The 19,685-nt window shown below is 36.9% G+C and overlaps 3 protein-coding genes and 1 non-coding gene across 5 annotated transcripts; 2 read left to right on the forward strand and 2 right to left on the reverse strand.

Annotated features, from left to right (window-relative positions):
- The first annotated feature begins 4,889 nt into the window (after positions 1-4,889).
- LOC125187301 (probable purine permease 5) lies at positions 4,890-6,874 on the forward strand. The gene is made up of 2 exons (XM_048083865.1): positions 4,890-5,103; positions 5,707-6,874. The coding sequence occupies exons 1-2, from the start codon at positions 5,079-5,081 to the stop codon at positions 6,765-6,767; spliced, it is 1,086 nt and encodes a 361-aa protein (XP_047939822.1). The 5' UTR covers positions 4,890-5,078; the 3' UTR covers positions 6,768-6,874.
- Positions 6,875-8,998: 2,124 nt separating this feature from the next.
- LOC125190338 (probable LRR receptor-like serine/threonine-protein kinase At2g24230) lies at positions 8,999-12,180 on the reverse strand. 2 transcript variants are annotated; one of them, XM_048087616.1, is made up of 2 exons: positions 11,985-12,180; positions 8,999-11,848 (listed from the first exon to the last, which is right to left on the reverse strand). In XM_048087616.1, the coding sequence occupies exon 2, from the start codon at positions 11,753-11,755 to the stop codon at positions 9,173-9,175; it is 2,583 nt and encodes an 860-aa protein (XP_047943573.1). In that variant the 5' UTR covers positions 11,756-11,848; positions 11,985-12,180; the 3' UTR covers positions 8,999-9,172. The 2 variants fall into 2 exon arrangements, with proteins under 2 accessions (XP_047943573.1, XP_047943572.1); XM_048087615.1 differs by having other exon boundaries at positions 11,981-12,180.
- Positions 12,181-17,493: 5,313 nt separating this feature from the next.
- LOC125191491 lies at positions 17,494-17,595 on the reverse strand. Its single transcript, XR_007171167.1, has one exon. It is a non-coding gene; the product is annotated as a U6 spliceosomal RNA (small nuclear RNA).
- Positions 17,596-18,462: 867 nt separating this feature from the next.
- Positions 18,463-19,134, forward strand: LOC125189578. Its single transcript, XM_048086841.1, has one exon. It carries the CDS (start codon positions 18,463-18,465, stop codon positions 19,132-19,134), a length of 672 nt encoding a protein of 223 aa, XP_047942798.1.
- Positions 19,135-19,685: the final 551 nt, after the last annotated feature.

A 19,685-nucleotide genomic window follows, 5' to 3' on the forward strand; every position in this document is an offset into this window, starting at 1 on the left:
ATAGCTATTCAAATCAAATTTGTTATCACATAATATTAGTTAAAAAATTAATCTTTATAATTATAGAAATCATGATTAAATCTTAAAATAAGAACAACTATTTCAAGTTAGTTAACAACTAATCTTTATAATTATAAAAATTAGTGCATCAAATAATTCAAATTACTCGGTGCTCTCAAAGTAACAATTAAACTTTTTTTATATTGTCATACTTGTTCTATTGATAGAACTTTTCACATATTAATCTTGAATTCGTAAAATATATTCTCCCTTTCTCTTATTTTATTCACTCCTCTACCTTACTTTACTTTATTTAACTCACTAAACACAACTTTCTTAAATCCCGTGTAAAAAAGAAGCGCCTCAAGTAACATGGGACGGAGGGAGTACTACTCATTGCATAAGTGAGTTGTACAGGGCCTGAGCCTGGGTCGGGCTTCAGGGCCGGGCTAGTGTTGGCTTTATAAAACAGCCCAATTGGAGCCTGAAACGTGCAGCTTTCGTATGCTCTCCTTCATTCTCTTTTCGTATCTTAATATCGTTGTTGATTGCTCAAGTTGGACCGTCGACCTGATCAAAGCCAGCCTATTTCTGTCTGCTACCTGCAAACTGCAAGTGAGTGGATCCAGTAAAAGCTCAGGCTGATCAACTCGGCTTACTCCGACTCAAGTGAGAAGAAACGAAGAACTCAAAAGTGTGTACTCAAAACCTTAACCCATTAATATTATTTAACTAGTATAGGGAAGTAAGGATCGATCCCACAAAGATGAGGCGTTGGACATTTGTTTGCATGACACGACTTGGGGCTTGGCTGCTGCCACGTTTCTAGGGGTGGGTTAAGTTAACTACTAGGCTTTGGAAAATATAAAACTTAACTAAACTGATCAACTTGCATGACGAATCTAAACTACTTGACTTAAACAAAATTTCCATAAATGGACAAACAAAATAAATAGGGGTCCCTGCAAAAAACACTGTAAAATAAAAACTTTCTAACAACTTCATCTTCCTTAACAAAACAACATAGAAAACAGAACAGAGAACAAATCTGGAAGGCTAAGGAAGACGAAACATCAGAAAACACATAAAACTTAATCTACTCCTAAGATCCAAGCTACGACTACGTAAAACAGAAAACTAACCCATACTCATGCATGAACGGCACAGAAACGACTAGATCTAAACATACTAAGGACTCTTAACCAGGAAACATCAGATCTAAGTAAATCCAAACAGAACCAAACATTTTTAAGCTAAGACACTTTGTATGATGAAACTACAACGTGATGCACCGAAAATCACAGCTCTTCTATGAACTATGATGATTGAAACCCGAGAGAACATCAAGTGGCATATTATCACGCAATAAGTGGTATCCAATGACACAACATCACCAAAGTACTCATAATCAATCAACATTCTTGCATTTGCCCAAAAAAACATTAGTTATATGCTCTTCCATATCCATTTGGTTCGTATAATAGAATAAAGATTACTGGATAATTGGTCCTAAAAGTATCTCATTAGACAACCGACTTCGCCATATATAATGCTTCTTTGTCTCTTAGTACGAAGATTCTTATCATCCAATATAGTGTAACCAATTCCATCTCTTCCTCTAACTTGTCTACTCATTAAATTAAAAGATGATTTTTGATTGAGCCAAACATCATCTGCCAAATTAATCTCATGTGCTTGAACTTCTGTAATGTGACATTGAGAAGATAACATATTTATTGTGTTTGGGAAGTGAAGGGGATGATTATGCTCTTCGATAAACTCATGTACTTAATACATACCATTCATATAGGTAACCCCCAATCTTACACTATAATTTGTTTAAGTCTCAGAGTCAAAAAATCTCTTTTGTCTTCTTGGCGCACACCTTCCTTACAAAAAACGTATTTATATGATGTTGTACGACTAGTTCTTTTGCATTTGTTAAAATAATGTTATCTATATACGAATCTAGCTTTCCCTTCTTATTGAACCAAAACATCCAAGCATCATCTAAACTATCAAATTCAATACCAGTTCTAGGCTTAAAATAAGTGTTTGAACTCAAATTTATCAATGACAAGATTAATGCATATATTTATAAAAACCAAAAAAAGATAAATATATAAGGTAAATATTACATTAAAAAAATATGTATGCAGGTATTATGTTGCTCTAAATATTTTGATACTTGATAGAAAGCTCCATAACAGTCAAAACTAATAATAATGCACCAAACACACTATGTCCCGTAGTGGAACTAGCAATGTCTAGTGGGAAGGCCCAGCAGGCCCGTAGTGGGATGGTCTCTAAATATTTTGATACTTGATAGCAAGCTCCATAATAGTCAAAACTAATAATAATGCACCAAACACAATTTATGAACTATGCCCCGTAGTGGAACTAGAGATGTCTAGTGGGATGGCCCAGTAGGCCCGGCCCACTAGTGAAATAGAGCGGGCCTGGGCTGGGGCTGTGATGAGGCTCGTTTCATGCATGTGTTCCATAGTAAAACTGCACCCAAATCCATGAACTAACGTCTGATTTTGAGCTAGGTGTGTGTAATCCGCCATTTTCAGAGGAAAGAACAAATCAGTTGGGCAGATACAAGAATCGAGAAAAGAAGGTGAAAACTGCGGCAATTGAGCGGATCAAGTCAGAAATCAAATGGAACCAGCCGGAGTTCTGCATTGGAAGATAGAGCGAGAGACCCCACTTACAAAGTGTGAAGGGCAGCAAAAATACCAAAAAAGATAAAGTATGCAAATAATGGACATGTAATGCAACTTTGATACTCAAAATGGTCCAAATAATAGCCTTAAAACTGTTCAAAGTATGAGCGTATCAGTATTCAAGTAATTAATTTGATCACCTCTTGACTTTGATATCAGAAATCGCCCCTTGACTTCGATATGAACAATGGATCTTCTGATCTGTTTCACCAAACTTGGAATGGACCTTTGTGTGGGAAAAGCTTGTTGAACCTTAAAGACTAGAAAAGAATTGAAGACAGAAGAACCCTAATTTTATGCTTTGTATTTTGGGCCAGATCAACGATCTATGGAGTAGGGGTGTCGAAACGGGTACCCGCGGGTACCTGCACCCGACGAGTCAGGTACCCGCACCCGATTTCAGACACAATGACAGTCCCGATACCCGTCCCGCACTGAGTCGAGTATATTCCGATACCCGAGTCGGATATCCCGGACCCGATGCTGCAGGTACCCGACCCAAACTTTGACATATCCAATATATATATATATATATATATATATATATATGTGTGTGTGTATTGTGATCTATGCAATATACATATATGTGTGTGTACAGTGGTCTGTGAACCAACAAATGAGTGTGAACTATAAAATATCAAATATATATACTAGTAGTGTATATATGTGAACTGTGAACTAGTAACAAATATACTACTCCGACCCTTATCATCTTCTCTCTCAACTCTCGGCGGGTGGAAGGGCAGGTGCTGGGTGTGCGGCGGGTGTAACTTGGAAGAAATATATTCAAATATAGAATGGTATAGAATGGAAGGGAAGAGAAATAAGTTAATAAACCCTAAAATCCTAATATTAAAAAAGAAAATCCCTAATTTTAAGAATTATCGGGTATTAAGCGGGTGTAACGGGTATACCCGGTCGGGTATCGGGTTACCCGATACCCGCAAACATCAGATTTTAAATACCCGCACCCGCCCCGTGTCCCGCTTCTGTCGGGTAGCGGGTACCTGTTACCCGCCGGATATCGGGTCGGGACAGGAATTACCTGCTACCCGTTTCGACAACCCTACTATGGAGGATAGGATTGAGTCACAGTTTAAGCTTTCACTAATTAAAAAAAATATTTAATTTAAGCCCAAACGTAATTATTATTAGACACTATGGATATAATATAGATTCCCGTCCAAATGAAGATTACAAATAATTTTAAACTTCCTCTTTAATTAAATCATTTTCCGTGTTAAAGATATTGAACATATATTAATGAACATTATATATAATGTTCATTATAAGTGATAGTACATTATATATAGATAAAATTCACATAATGGAACCTAAAGTGTACATTGATTGACATTTTGCACGTACTTAGAGTTTAAATTTGATTACATCCCGTTATATATACTTGGGCTGCTCTATATTGCTAACATTTTATGTTGCTACTTCTGCTAACTCATCAACGCATTATATTAAAAATGTCAACACGATAACATTAAAATATGTAAATACATAATGTCAACACAGTATATTGAAATATTAACAAAATTATGTGTTGACAATGTAATATCATCGTGTTGACATTTTTAATATACTGTGTTGATGAATTAGCAGAGTTAGCAACTTAAGAAAGTTAGCAATTGATCACGCTTCTACTTTGTTAAATGTATTTTGTACTATATTGAAAAATATATAAATATAATCATATAATAATATTTTAAAAGTGGTGCATGTTAATATTTAATGTTAGATTAAAATCCAGGAAATATTAATGAATTTTAGGTTAAATATACCCTCAAGAGATTCAAAGATATAATGGGAAAGAAAAAATTGAGAAGAATATAAAATGTGATTTATGATTTTTTAGATTTGTGGTAATATTTTTTATACCTAAAAAGTGCAAATCAAATTTCTTAGGGACCTAAATGAAATAAACTCCTTAATAATAGGCGGAGGTATATTATTACATTATTTATAACCTTATTTTAATAATATTGTGTGTTTTGGTTCAATTCAACTAATCGGACAAATGTTTTGGTTGAACGAATTTTGAGGTGAATTGCCATTCGTTTCTCCAACTTAAAATTGAATTAATTAAGGGAGTAGTTAAGGGACCTATTTATAAAGTTTTTTTTGCCTTTTACTTTTTTCTTCTTAACAGTATAATGATCAGTACGTGTGTTTTCCATGGCCACCCACATTCGTTCTAAACTTCATTAATTACTACTAATGGAAAGAATCGTGGGCGCTTTGCCTTTATCAGCAAAATATCTTGAGATTAAGAGTTCCTAATTATCATGTATGTGCAGTGTTATTTACTTCTGAAGAAGGGGGCTTTGATACAAAGTGAGTATGCAGCATCAACTACTAATGCCAGGTTAGCTCTAAATTCAGAATTGGGCTTCTCAGATTCAAGTGATATTTGCTTGTTATTTCTATAGCTACAACACTGAGATCTTGTATTTATTTTCTGTTTAAAAAAATAAAATAAAAATTATTATGTCAAGAAAGTGGCTTGTTCCCTCTTTCTTCATCTTGATTATGCAATTTCATGAATTAGGGGGTATATTAGCTTCTGTTTCATGGTGGGTGAGAGCTGTACTGTTTGAGTGTGCTGAAGTTTATGAAAATTGGATTTCAACATCAAATTAAGAGGATTCTTGATTTCAATTGAATTAATTGTTCATTCCCGTCAATAGATTTGAATTCTGCCTTATATCATTCTGCATATATATTTTATTTTTGGTTGATGGTGGTGGATGAAGTTATATGCTTACTAAATAAATCAATCATCACTTCACTTTGTAGTATAAGTGCTCAACAAAGTTTAGATTTTTCCTTCTTTAATAAACTTGAAGACTAGTTTATACCATTGTTACAATTACCTTTGTTACGGCATATATGTATATATATACTCATATCTTAACCAAATCTATTTTGTTTCTTTGATGCAATGCTAATGATATGTATATGAGTGCAGATATGGAAGATCCGAGGCCGAAAACGTTCCGAGAAAAGCTCGAGGCTTACAAGGCCATGGCTTTGAATACATTCAACACCAAACCTATCTCGCATTGGATTCTCTTAGCTCTAAGCAGTGGAGCAATGCTCGTGGCGTTCCCTGCCTCATCTCTGCTATCGCGTGTTTATTACTCTGATGGCGGGGAGAGCAAGTGGATAATCTCTTGGGTGGCTGTTGCCGGATGGCCTATCCCTGCATTGGTCTTGGTTCCTACTTATTTCGTTTTGGGAGTGTCTCCGACTCCTCTGAACCTGAAGCTCGTCGTGTCCTACATTGTTCTGGGCTTCCTAAGTGCGGCTGACAACCTCATGTACGCGTATGGATATGCTTACTTACCCGCATCAACTGCTTCTCTGTTGGGATCAACGTCCTTGATCTTCTCAACACTCTTCGGATGCCTCTTGGTGAAGAACAAGATCAATGCTTCCATCATAAATGCGATTGTGATCATCACGGCTGCAATGGTGATTATAGCCCTGGATTCAGATTCTGATAGGTATGGGAATGTGACAGACAGACAGTACGCGATGGGATTTATCTGGAACGTGCTGGGGTCCATGCTGCACGGACTCATATTTGCTCTTTCGGAGCTGGTCTTTGTGAGGCTGCTCGGGAGGAGGTCCTTCCACGTCGTGCTGGAGCAGCAAGTGATGGTTTCTTTGCTGGGATTTGTGTTCACGACAATGGGGCTCGTGATCAACAACGACTTCCAGAATATGGCGTCTGAGGCAAAAAGTTTTAAAGGCGGTAGGAGTGCATATCTGTCTGTCCTCATCTGGGGTGTGGTTACATTCCAGCTAGGGATTCTTGGAGCCACGGCCGCGCTGTTTCTGGCATCGACCGTGCTGGCTGGTGTGCTCAACTCGATACGAGTGCCCCTTACGAGCATCGCAGCCGTTGTGATACTCCATGATCCAATGAGTGGTTTCAAGATCCTATCTCTCATTGTCACCTTCTGGGGATTTGCTTCTTACATATATGGGAATTGCACTCCAGATAAAGACTCATCATTATCTTAATATATCTTGTAGTATGAGCTACAAGTTTAGTCTTTTTTATTTCGTTTATATCAAATGTGAGATAAGCTGGTCGTTGATGATTAAATATATGAATCATAATCTGTTTACATCGCTCTTATGGTATTTATTTCGATTATACAATATTCTGAATTCGTCCTAAACAAAATATTTTATCCCATCGAAAAACAAAAATTATGCAAGTAGATTATTGATAAGACGTGTTTCGTGCGTTGGTTACTGGTCAGTTTGACGTGCTTTAATAGATAATATGCGCAAATAAGTTGTGTAGTGTGCAGGAAAGGGGGTAGAAACACATGCAAGGGTAATCTTAGCTATCTCAGCAGTGTTACAGCTCCGAGGAGAAAGAAACAATTTAGATTTCAGTTTTTGCATTTACCTTTGTTTTGGATATCGTTTGGTATTTAGTAAATGAAACTTTTCTAGTTAATCTCTTATTGTGTTGGATCATCTAGATTTGGATGTTTTGAACCTTGACTCACGTTCTAAATCTATTTGAAGTTTTTGTTGGTTTTAAGGTTTATCTCATTTCTTAGTTTATGTTGGATGCTTTAAGCAGTTGATTTACACTTGTTTGAGTTAGCTCTATCGCTGTTTAAGTGAGTTGCATGTGTTGATGACTTTATAAGTAGGTGAATAGATAAGAGAATGAGAGACTGAAGTCCTAAGGCTTCAGTCAAAATTTCCATCCCCACAAAATAGATTTTTCTCTCTTCTCTCTTTGATAGGATTATGTCTCTTCTATTTAAGACCTAGATAATTTTGACAAGCTCTTAACACACTCTAAGATTAAAATTAAAGTTTGGGAACAGTCAAAAGATCTGTGATCGAGTTCTGAATATCGTCACCGAAAGAAGTAGCAAACAATCTCGATTCTTTGAAAAATCTTGAAGGTATAATTTCTCTCGGTAGAATTCATGTTTTAGGTTATATTTTGCTTATTGCGTATATTGTTTATAGGAAGAATTCATGTTTTAGGGTTCTATTTGCCTTTTGCGTATATTGTTTATATTTCCTAGCATGCTATATGTTCATATTGTACGAATAGAATTAGTCCAAATAATCACTTCCATAAATAATGTTTATTTTATTTTATTTATTCTTGGAAATAGGTGATGGTCCCTCCTTCCCTCGCCAGGCACCGCAAGAATCAATTCATTTTTTTTAAGAAGATTAGAATCTCAAGTTCCCAACATATATACGCTGTACAACCAAAAATAAATAAACAAATATCTATTCCATGTTGAAGTGCAAGTAATATTCATGACCATGACGACTAGAATTGACCTTTGAAGCCAATAATGCAAAGATAATTTATTAAATGACCAGTCTATTAGAATAATTCGTGATTGATGGAAACCTAGCAATATCAGCTTGTGATCACATGTATGACACGTCCATCCTTATTTAGAAAATCTTCTTATTCCCATCTAGAAGCTAACTTCTGTCTCAATAATCACACATTAGGATACAAAGTAGCCCTCATTAAAAAGTAATTGTTCAAAGACAAATTTTAGTAGCTAGCTTATACAATGATATAGCATTATTGTGTAATAAACAACACGAGTATTCTTTGTCCCAGAAGCAGAACCCTACGACATAAGTATCAATTGTAGGTTGTCATCATGTGTCAACCTTATAAACTACGCGAGTGCTCTATGGCATTGAATTTGAAGGAATTAATCCAATTCCAAATACTTTATTTGGTAAAAATGACGTAGGAGTAATTGATATGAAATTGAATTTTAAGAAATTATTTTAGTGTGTGTGCAAGTGCGCGTGTGTGTGTGCGCACGCACGCGCGCATGTGTTGTGTGTGCGTGTTTTGTGTGTAGTGTGTGTGTGTGCGCGCGCATGTGTAGTGTGTAGTGTTGTGTGTGTAGTGTGCATAGTTGCCATGGAAATGAGATGAATTGGAATTGTAATTCAATTTCTAATCTAAATTTTTTGAAGTACCAAATAATGGATTTGAAATTAAAGCCTTAAAATCCAATTTTGAATAGTGAGTAAATTTTGCCCATTTAGATTGATACGAATAACGAATGGTAACATTTCTAAGAGTTTGTACATGAAAAGGTGATGAGCATAGGTCCCTCAGTTTGAGTTCATTTTTTAGGTCCACCAAATCTGTACATAGATTTGTGTGGTTTCAATGCCACAAACAAGTTCCTCCTAGTTTCACACAAATATCTTTTCATGTCTAGTTTTGAGCAAGAAAACAAAAGATAGATACTATTAATAGCCACAAACAAACATAGAGAAAATGAGAAACTTTGATAGGTCAGAAAAGTAAAACTCAAGCTGCTATACAATCTAATCATGGCAGCATAGAGCTCATGATACTAAAAATAAACAAAACAAGGAATTCAAAAAAACAATAATTTTGCTCAAATGTGTGTAATTTGTTCAAGATCCTTGAGCAGGCCAACTACCTGTTGCATGGTTGGCCTCTTGGAAGGGTTTTCGGCTGTGCAAAGGTATCCGATCTTCAAAGCCTCGATGATCTGTGCGTCCGGTGCACTCCCACGGATCCTGGGGTCGATAGCACGTGATGCTTGGTTCGTCCTCACTAGTCCCCTCGCCCAACTAGTCAAGTTTGTTTCTTTCTCTTCTCCATACACATCTTCAACTGGCTTCTTCCCGGTGATGAGCTCAAACAGGATGACTCCAAATCCATATATGTCTGATTTGGGTGTTGGAGCCTTTGGCGATGAGCTGCTCTCTGGCTCGAGAAACTCTGGGGGTACGTACCCTGGCGATCCACGAGCAATCTCATCTTCAGCCCCATTGCCAAAAATCTTGGAAATCCCAAAATCTGACAGCCTGGGCTCTAAGTTGGAGTCCAGATAGATGCTGCTTGCTTTGACGTCTCTGTGGATGATGGGAGGCGAGCAGCCATGGTGGAGGAACGCAAGTGCACGAGCAGTGCCAAGTGCGATCTTGTGTCTGAATCTCCATGTTGTTAGTGATCCTTCAGGGCCAACGTTTTGTATCCCGCTGTTCTCATCTTCCCATGTGTCTGTGCTCCAATCTTCCGTTCTTTGAATCCCGAGTGGCAGATCGTAGAGCAAGTTCTGCAAGTTCCCATTCTCCATGTAATCATAGATAGCTATCCTCTGCTCACCAGCCAAGCAATATCCGGTTAATGGAACAAGATTAGGGTGCTTGATTCGACCAAGATACTCGAGCTCTCTTGCAGCTTCGTGGTCTGTCATCGTGGAACCATGGACCAAAACCTTAACAGCAACATGTAATCCCCCTGGCAGCAGTCCACCATACACAGGCCCGAATCTCCCTTCTGCCAGCAAGGTGCCCCGGTCAAAATGAGAGGTCGCAGACAGCAAGTCCGCGAATGTAAAGTTCAGCAGCGGCTTCTCAAAAATGACCACGGGCACTGATGTTGCCTGCTTAACATCAGCCACCCAAGTGGTTGAATCCGTCTGGAACGAGAAGGGCCCCGAGACTGCCTGCTCCTCCTTATAAGAATCCTGTTTCACAGCCCACATACTTGTCTTTCTACGACATCGAAAGGCGAGAACAAGCAACCCCAAGAGCAAAAACACCATGGAGACAGTCAGAGCCAGAGCAATCTTTAGCCCTCTATGCTTTGGAGACTTTTTCCTAAAGAAGTCCGGGTTGGCAGCAATGGGACAGCTATTAGTCGATCCTATGAAAGAAGCTTCGAGGGTTTTGGGGGAAAACCGGGATGCACAAAAGCTAAGGTTGTTGTAAGAGAAATTGAAGGTATCCATATGATGGAGCTCATCAATCACCACCAATGGGATGTCTCCTGTTAGATTGTTGTGTGAAAGGTCAAGAAACTTGAGGCTTTTAAACGCGAGACGAGGAATGTGGGAGCTGAGATGGTTATCAGAGAGATCAAGGGTTGCTAAACTAGTTAGGCGTGAGATGTTGCTAGGAATCTCACCAACCAAATTGGTAGAAGACAAATTCAGATACTCTAAATGTGTAAGCATATCAACATTGATCAGAAAGTGCTGCTTGGTGAATCTGTTGTGTGCAAGATTAAGGTGTCTAAGATTGATAGAGTGATGCAATCCTGAGAAGAAAAGCTCACCACTCAACTCATTCTCAGACATATCCAAATACAGCAAGTTGGACCAATTGAAAGATGATGTAAGGTTTACCTGAGGAATGTGGCCTTGGAACTGATTCCTGCTCAAATCCACCACCTTCAACTCCCCTTCAAACACACCTAAAACAGAACCCCTGAACAAATTGCCTGAGAGATTCAGAAAGCTCACGCTTTTCATCCCCGTAAAGTCCGAATCCCGGCCAACAACCTTGTTTTCTGCTAAGCTCAACAGCTTGAGCTGTGGCAATGCAGCAGCAAAGCCACTAGGAAGAGAGCCATTGAGCTTGTTTTCAGAGAGATCAACAGAAACCAAGTTTAAGCACTGCAACATCCCTAATGGAACACTGGATTCAAACCCATTGTGACTGAGATTCAAAGCCTGCAACTTGGTTAATGAGCTGACTGCTTCAGGAATGATCCCATTAAATTTGTTAAATGAAAGGTCCAAACTTTGAAGGTGCCCAAAATTTCCTATGTTGCTAGAAAGACTCCCACAGATTAAGTTGTGTGAAAGATTAAGAAATATGAGAGAACCCAAACTCCAGAAATCAGAAGGCAAGGTAGTAATCTTGTTACTGCTAAGATCCAAAGATTCAAGCTTTGTCAATTTCCCAATAGTTGTATCAGGAATCACACCAGATAAACCCACTCCAGAAGCTTCTAGCTTCACAACATTTTGTCCCTCATCATCACAAACCACACCTCTCCAAGAACAGAATGATCCCGAAAATCCATATTTTTGAGGTGGGTTTAAGCCCATTTTTACAAATAATTCAAGAAGAAATGACTCGTCTGTGTTGGGTTGTTGGCAAACCAATGGCCTAAATAGCAGAGCCACCACTAAAAAGTAGTAACCCACTATTTCAACACCCATTTTGTCACAATAAAACCAAGAAAAATCAAATCTTTCCCCCCAAAAAGGCCTACAATTTCAATACAAAGAATCTTGTAGCCATTTCTCTGCGACCTGAAAAACACCAAGAAATCCACAGTCACCGCCACCGCAAGAAAACAGATAACAATTTGATTTTTTTAATGTTGAACCATAAGAGATGCAGAGAGAGTGAATGCAAATTGAGTAGTGACTGAATAAGCATACCTGCCTGTCAGGTGGTGGTTTTCTTGCAAGAAAGAGAAGAGCTCCAGCTCCAACTGACTGAAATTTTTTATGGGTCAGAGTGAAAAAGAAACATATCAAACCCACTCAAATAGTCATTGTTTAATGCAATAAAAAAATGGAGAGTGATTGTGGTGTAGGGTTTGGTGTATTAAACCAACAGTTTTTTTTTTGGGAGGGGAGGTGATGATTTACTAGTTGAGGTCATTAATGCCTGAAAGGAATAAACACATCATTTTCCGGATTGTCAATCAGAGTTAACGAGATTTTGGGTGATTTCCGCAATTAGTCATGATTTTGCGGCTCTCTTCTGTCGTGTTGATTCTGTCTTGTTATAACCTTAATAAGATGAAAATACTGTTTAGTGTAATTAATCGCACTATAATTTTGAACGTAGATTTCACATCATTGATTTGATGGATTTATGTTATGATTATATATAAAATCATTTTGGTAAGTCGTTATTAAGATAAAAAAGTAAGACTTTGTTTAAGTATTTTTATCTATATTTTGTGAAATAATGTTAATAAAATCAGTTTTCTATTTTAAACGTTTTATAATATAGAGTCATTACTTTTTTTTTATTAAAAAGTTATCTATTTTTTTTACTCTTATTTATTTTATCTACTTTTTCCTAGTATTTTTTAATTTAATATATTATTTATTTTTTTTAACTTTCATGTTAAAAAAATTGTCTTCATTACTATAAAATGAATGAAGTATTAAATACTGAACTAAATGTACTTTCTATTTTATTTACTTTCAATGAAGTTCACATCCCACTTGTTTTGAACATGAAAATTTGTTTACTTCCCATTCAAAAAATTAGTGCAGAATAAATAGATGATGAAATGAATAAATATATAATGAAATGAGGTGAGAAATGATTGTATATATGGATAAAAAAGCTACTCTCCCCGTCCCAAAAAATATATACATTTGGGACAGACAGGTATTAAGAAAAAATTGGTAAAATAAGAGAGAGTAGAAGAATGGTATAGTAAAGTAAGAGAGAGGAAATGAATAATAGTTAAAGTAGTGTTAGTAGATAGCGGGACGGACCTACATTATTAAATTGATACTACCTTCGTTCCTGAAAATTTGTCCCATTTTTCCATTTCCGTCCGTCCCCCAAAATTTGTCCAATTTCACTTTTATCATTTTTGGTAATGGACCTCATATTCCACTAACTCTTTTCTACTCACATTTTATTATAAAACTAATATGTAAAAGTAGGACCCACAATCCACTAACTTTTTGAACTCACTTTCCATTACATTTCTTAAAACCCGCGCCGGGTCAAAGTGGGACAAATTTTGTGGGACGGAGGTAGTATAACTTTCTAAAAATGGAATGCACATATTTTTGTGGGACGGACGAAAATGGAAAGAGCACATATTTTTATGAGACGGAGGAAGTAACCCCTATTGCTAATGATCTTATCAGTTGTATGTTTTGATGCGAATTTTACAATATACTCAATTCCTTAAAAGTACTAACTATTTCTTTATTAGTCGGGCCGTAAAAAAGTACTCCCTCCGTTTCATAATAATAGAGTCATTTTGCCACTTCGGTACGTTCTATAGTAATAGAGTCATTTCTTTTTTTAGTAAAAGTGAACACATTTCTCCACAACTACTTTGTTCTCTCTTACTTTATTCTCTCTTCATTTCTCTACTTTTTTCATTTTCCACTTTATTCTCTCTTTACCTAACTCACCTAACACAATTTTCTTAATCTTCGTGCCGAAAAGAAACGCATCCATTACTATGGAACGGAGGGAGTATGAACTTTTCGAATATTTAAACAATACATTACTCTACACATAATTTTATTTACAACTTATACCATTAAACTACAGTACTAATAATGTGGAGCTCACTCTAACTAACACTACTGTTTATCTCTCTCTTTACAAATTATACATTAAAACTCGTGTCAAACCAAATGTTCATACTTTTCAGGAATGAAGTGAGTAGTACTCTATCCGTCACATTCAGTTGTCCATTTTTCTTTTTTAGTTTGTCTGACTCAAGATGTCCGGTTTCTATATTTAGAAATAAATTTCTCTCTCATCTCTCCTCATTCAAATATTCAACTATTTTTATCTCTCTACTTACTCCTACTAACTTCTCCTAAAATCTCGTGCCACTAAAAAATGTAGACATCTTGAGTGGAACGGATGGAGTATTTAAATTTTTTACGTTAGGAAATTTAAATTAATGATCCCTCTGTCCCACTTTAATTGTCTTCTACTCACTCTGTCCCATAATAGATGTCATACTTTCCTTTTTAGTTTGTCTCACAAAAGATGACTCTTTCCTTTTTTTGGAAAAGTTCCCTCTCACATTAATATAAATATATTATTTTCTCTTTTCACTTAACATACAAAACAAAACCTCCTAAAATCCCGGGCCAATGCCCAAGTGTGACATCTACTATGGGACGGAGGGAGTATCATTTTTGGATGTCCCACTTTAGGAGTCCCCGATAATAGGCCGCACATTCTACTAATCTTTTTCCACTAACATTTTATTATAAAATTATTACTATATAAAAGTAGGACTCACATTCCACTATCCTTTTTCACATATACTTTTCTTTACATTTCTTAAAACACGTGCCGAACTCAAATGGAACTCCTAAAGTAGGACGAAGGGAGTATAAGTAATAAATTTAAATGTATAGTTTTTTTATATAACGAATTTAATTTTATAAATTTTAATTACTATATAATTTTAAATTCTTTAGTTTCATTTACATTTAACAAATAATTTTAAATAAATATGAAATTAGATAATAATTAAAGAAAAAGGAAAAAAAAAAGTTCTCGTATTAGTATGAGCATGGAGGGAGAAGTGAAATAAATATAAAATTGGAATTTGACGCAAAAGTTGGGTATGATGAGATCTTAACAGAGTTGAAATATGAAATGAGATCTGAGTTGCATGTGAATAATGTAAAACTTATCAAAGAAAAATATTACTACTATGGTTTGAATGAAAAACCAACCTTGTTCGGGAAATCTTTATGCCAACCAACCAATATATTTTCCGAAAACTTCAAAGTGCTTTCTGTCTTGGAAAAGTTTGTTCAACCCTTAACTGAACTATTACCTAATTGTTCTTTTGCTACTTTAATGTGTTTTGCAATACTTTAGAAAATGGGAAAATACAATTGACTAATAAAATAATTAATATTATGTCAATTTATTCAATTTATGCCAAATTGTTTCATCTTCCATGCATAGCATTAATACGCACTTTCATAATAAATATGCTAATAGTCTATCAACTGTACATCAAATCTCATTTTTAATATAAAATACTTTTCCAATCATACTACAAATTCAAACTCATTTTTACGTTTTTTATGAAACAACGTTAAATATGATGAGTGTGTACTATAACTTCTACTGCAAAAATTTTGTAAGACATACTCAAAAATGGTGTAAAATTTAAATTTAATATAAATAATTAGAATAAAATTATATTTTGGTGTGAATATACACTCAAAATAGATTTGAGTTTGGTATAAATAGTTGGACATGCCCTTGTAAAATGAGAATGTTTAGCAACTGAGTTTAAAAAGCTTCAAAGATGGCCGCATAATTATTGACAAAATAATTTATTAAGAATTAATTAGAATTTTAATTAAGTTAATAATCCGTAATAGAACTCATAACTATTTATAATTAAAATTGACAATTACTAATTAAAATGAACTAAGTTGCCTCCCGCTGTCAACGTGCGACCGTACTTTAAATCCCTACACTTCATTTTGGTTAAGATCCCATGTCTCTAAAGTATATCATTTTACTTAAAAGTAAAACAAACAAAATATAAAAACCCAAATAAAAAATAAAATAATATGCGAAAGCACGGGGACTAAAATTATTCATTTAATTTAGTATAAAAAATAATTCACAAAATATATGTATGCATGGGGACCAATCAAACCATCAAAGCATCGTCTTCTTTAACGTCCACGTTTGGGAACATCGTCTTCCTTAAGTTTCATTCCAACTTGATCTCATTATTACATTTCACTATTCTTATTCCATCACGCCAACAACTATATGCGACTTTTTATTCACTCCATGTTGGGGTTTTATGCCATAAATTTTATTTTATTGAAGTGGTACTTTTTACTCATAATAAATAATACTCTCTTTGTTTTATATTATTAGAGTTATTTAATTTTCTTCATTCATTTTTAAAATATTATAATAAATAATTGAAATGAATAAAGAATAGAGTAAGAGATATAATAATATAGATAAGATTTTTATCTATATATTTTTTTATTTTCCTCTTTCTCTACTTTACTTATTTATTATTATTTTTCTAAATGAATGCAGAAAATGAAAAAATTCTTTTTTTTTTTTATGAATCAATGAATTTTATAAATGTACGTAAGATACAAGCATGACTCAGGTACGCTTGAGGGATACAATCAACTAGCCTAAGCTAGCGAGCCGAAGAGGGGGAAGTAACACAATACAAATAAACTTGGGTATACCCAAGGGTTTGTATCAAGCCATAATACAATAGCACATTCCATAAACCAAACTTTAAGAAAGGTCCCTAGATAGCCTAATGGCTTAGAGAAACGCCCTTTTCAGATAGAGGTTTACAAGAGAACATAGGCATACCGCATACCCATGTGGGATAGTCCGAGCCTATCCCGAAACCACAAACAAAGACCCTGCGACGGTGGAGGGCGGGCCTCATTAAAACCTCTTGAGGCAAAACCCAATGAGATAAAATCTCCCAGAGGAAAAAGAGTAGCCTAAATGGGGGAATGTGGGAAGGTGATTGTTTGAAGATAGAATGAAGCACCCAACCCCTTGAACATTGACATGTTGTTTATCATATAAAAGATTCTTATACTGATAACTTCGAAAAGGTAGGGGCACCTTTAGGTAGAGGTGTCGGATCCACCAAATTGGGTCAAAAAAATTGCATCATGGAGACACTAAACACGAGCCATGCACGTATTTTGGACCCAAAACAATTACCCAAGCTCTAAGCCTGCTGGTGGAAACCAATGATATCAATGTTGATGATAGTATTGAGCACACGACCCCTTAACCTTTGCATGTTGTTTATCATATAAAAGATTCTTATACTGATTGCCTCGGAATAGTAGGTACTCATTTTTGTAGAGGTGTCAGATCCCCCGAAATGGATCATAAAAAACTCCATCAATGAGGCATGTTCCACGAGCCAATAAATTAAGTCGTGCGCATAGAGTTGTCAACTTAGTCGGGCTGGCCGGGCCCAACTCGACCCAAGCCCATTATAGGCAGGGCCACCAGTGAAGCAAAGCGGGCCTGGGCTGGGCTCATTAGTTGAGACGGGCTCCAATTGGGCCATTTTGTAAATCCATGCCCAGGACCATTTAGAGCCCAGCCCATGCCTAGGACCGGCCCGGGTCCACCAGACGCCCACCTTCTATAATTAGTTTTTTTAATGTAATTAAGTGATTAATCACTAAAAATAGTATATTTCTCTATTTATGCATGTCATATTATGCACGAGACATGTTAATTTTGTCCGTATTATTCCAATTTTTTGGATGTCTTCGAAATGGACTTAAACAGTATAAGTTTCCAATCAAATCATGAATGCAACATTCAATCTTGACTACATCTAAATTTTTTTTATTGTATTTTTTAATCCAATATGTAAAAAAGACGGTTCTAAAGTTTAAATTTAAGAATATTACGTATTCAAACCTTAATATTTGATGAATGGTTATAGAATTCTTTAAATTTGTAGTTAGCTCATATACTTGTAGTTTTAAAAATACAACATCAACTCATATGTCATCATCTACTAACAAAACTAACAATATTGGTTATTCCTTTAGTTATACACTTACTATTAAATAGAATAAAGATCATGAAAAATATTATTAATACAAAGTCAATAAATGAACTGAAAGACATTATATAAATTTAGATTTAGTTAATGAGATATAAATACTACTCCCTCTGTTCCTTTATAGTGGAGTCATTTTTTCATTTCGGGAAGTTCCCTCATAGTTGAATCATTTCCATACATAGTAACTTTTTTCTCTTTCTTACTTTACTCTCTCTTACTTTATTCTCTCTACTTTATTCACTTTTTACTTTATTCTCTCTACTTTTTTCTCTTTCTTACTTTTTTATCTATTTTTAAGGGCATACGCAATGGTGCGGACGATGGGTTAACCATCGTCCGTGCCCGATACATCGTCCGCGGACGATGCGCGGAGGATACCCCATCGTCCTTCGCATCGTCCGCCACTGTGGACGACGCGGACGATGGGTCGGACGATGCTCACGCGTTTTGTTTTGTTTTTCGATTTTTTTCCAAAATTTTTTCTTATTTAAACACTACAATTCTCTACCATTTCACACACTCCAATTTCACATCTCTTCAATTTCTCTTCAATTATTCTCTCTCATCGTCTAAAAAATGAATCCCGATTTGAGTACATCGGATGGCTGCAGACGGGCCTTGACTCGAGCCTTGTTCGATGCTGTTAATGAAGCCAAGGAAGAATGCTTGGCACAAATGCAACGGGAGCAGGCGGCGGCGGCGGCGGCTGAGGCACGGGTCCCTCGCCAGATACGACGTCGGACGTATGTCCCCCGCGAGCACGACGTAGCACACGAACGTCTGTTCGCAGACTATTTTGCCGAGAATCCAAGGTGGGGCCTGAATATTTTTCACCGGCGTTTTAGAATGAGTCGGGATCTTTTTCTCAGCATTGTGCACACGTTGGAGGGACGTGATGAGTACTTCCAGTATCGGGAAGACGGGATCGGCAGACCCGGACTTACGCCATTGCAGAAGTGCACTTTTGTTGTGATCCGCCAGTTGGCCTATGGCACAACAACGGATATGTTCGACGAGTACCTTCACGTCGGGGATACAACTGGCCGCGAATGTCTCAAGAAATTTTGTAAGTTAGTTGTGGAGACTTTTGGCGACACATATTTGCGACGCCCGACTGCTGATGATTGCCAGAGCCTGATGCGGATGCACGAGACGGTGCACGGCTTCCCTGGGATGCTAGGGAGCATCGACTGTATGCACTGGCAGTGGAAGAAGCTGTCCGACGGCGTGGAGATGCCAATTTACTAACGGCTACAAGGGCAGCCACCCGACGATGATCCTAGAAGCCGTCGTTGACCACCGCCTCTGGATCTGGCATGCCTACTTCGGTGTAGCCGGGTCGAACAACGACATCAACGTCCTCAACTCGTCCACCCTAGTCGCCGATCGGTGCAGGGGTCGCGGTCCGGCCATCCAGTTCACTGCCAACGGCCGCACACATTATATGGGGTACTACTTGGCCGATGGCATATACCCAAGGTGGCCTGTTTTTTTGAAGACGATCAGCTGCCCAATTGGTGAGAGGAGAGTCTTGTTTGCGGCAAAGCAGGAGTCCGCACGGAAGGATGTGGAGCAGGCTTTTGGGGTGCTCTAATCGCGGTGGGCAATCGTGAAAGGTCCGACGCGTTTCTGGTACAAGGAAGTCATCGCCGACGTCATGTATGCGTGCATCATCATGCATAACATGATAGTCGAACAAGAACATGTACATGTCACCGATCGGGTGGATGATGAAGCCGGATCTAGCTCCAGCACGGCGACCTCGTCTGTCACTCGAGGATTACCGATGGGCTTCGGTG

This window comes from Salvia hispanica, chromosome 5 (genome assembly GCF_023119035.1).
Source record: "Salvia hispanica cultivar TCC Black 2014 chromosome 5, UniMelb_Shisp_WGS_1.0, whole genome shotgun sequence".
Classification (NCBI taxonomy): Eukaryota; Viridiplantae; Streptophyta; class Magnoliopsida; order Lamiales; family Lamiaceae; genus Salvia; species Salvia hispanica.

Bases quoted from the DNA above. Each gene is read 5' to 3' on its own strand.
- LOC125187301 (XM_048083865.1), top strand. From the start codon at position 5,079: ATGCAGCATCAACTACTAATGCCAG. The intron at 5,104-5,706 runs GTTAGCTCTAAA...ATATGAGTGCAG, and splicing joins GCATCAACTACTAATGCCAG to ATATGGAAGATCCGAGGCCG.
- LOC125189578 (XM_048086841.1), top strand. From the start codon at position 18,463: ATGAATCCCGATTTGAGTACATCGGATGGCTGCAGACGGGCCTTGACT.
- LOC125190338 (XM_048087616.1), bottom strand. From the start codon at position 11,755: ATGGGTGTTGAAATAGTGGGTTACTACTTTTTAGTGGTGGCTCTGCTA.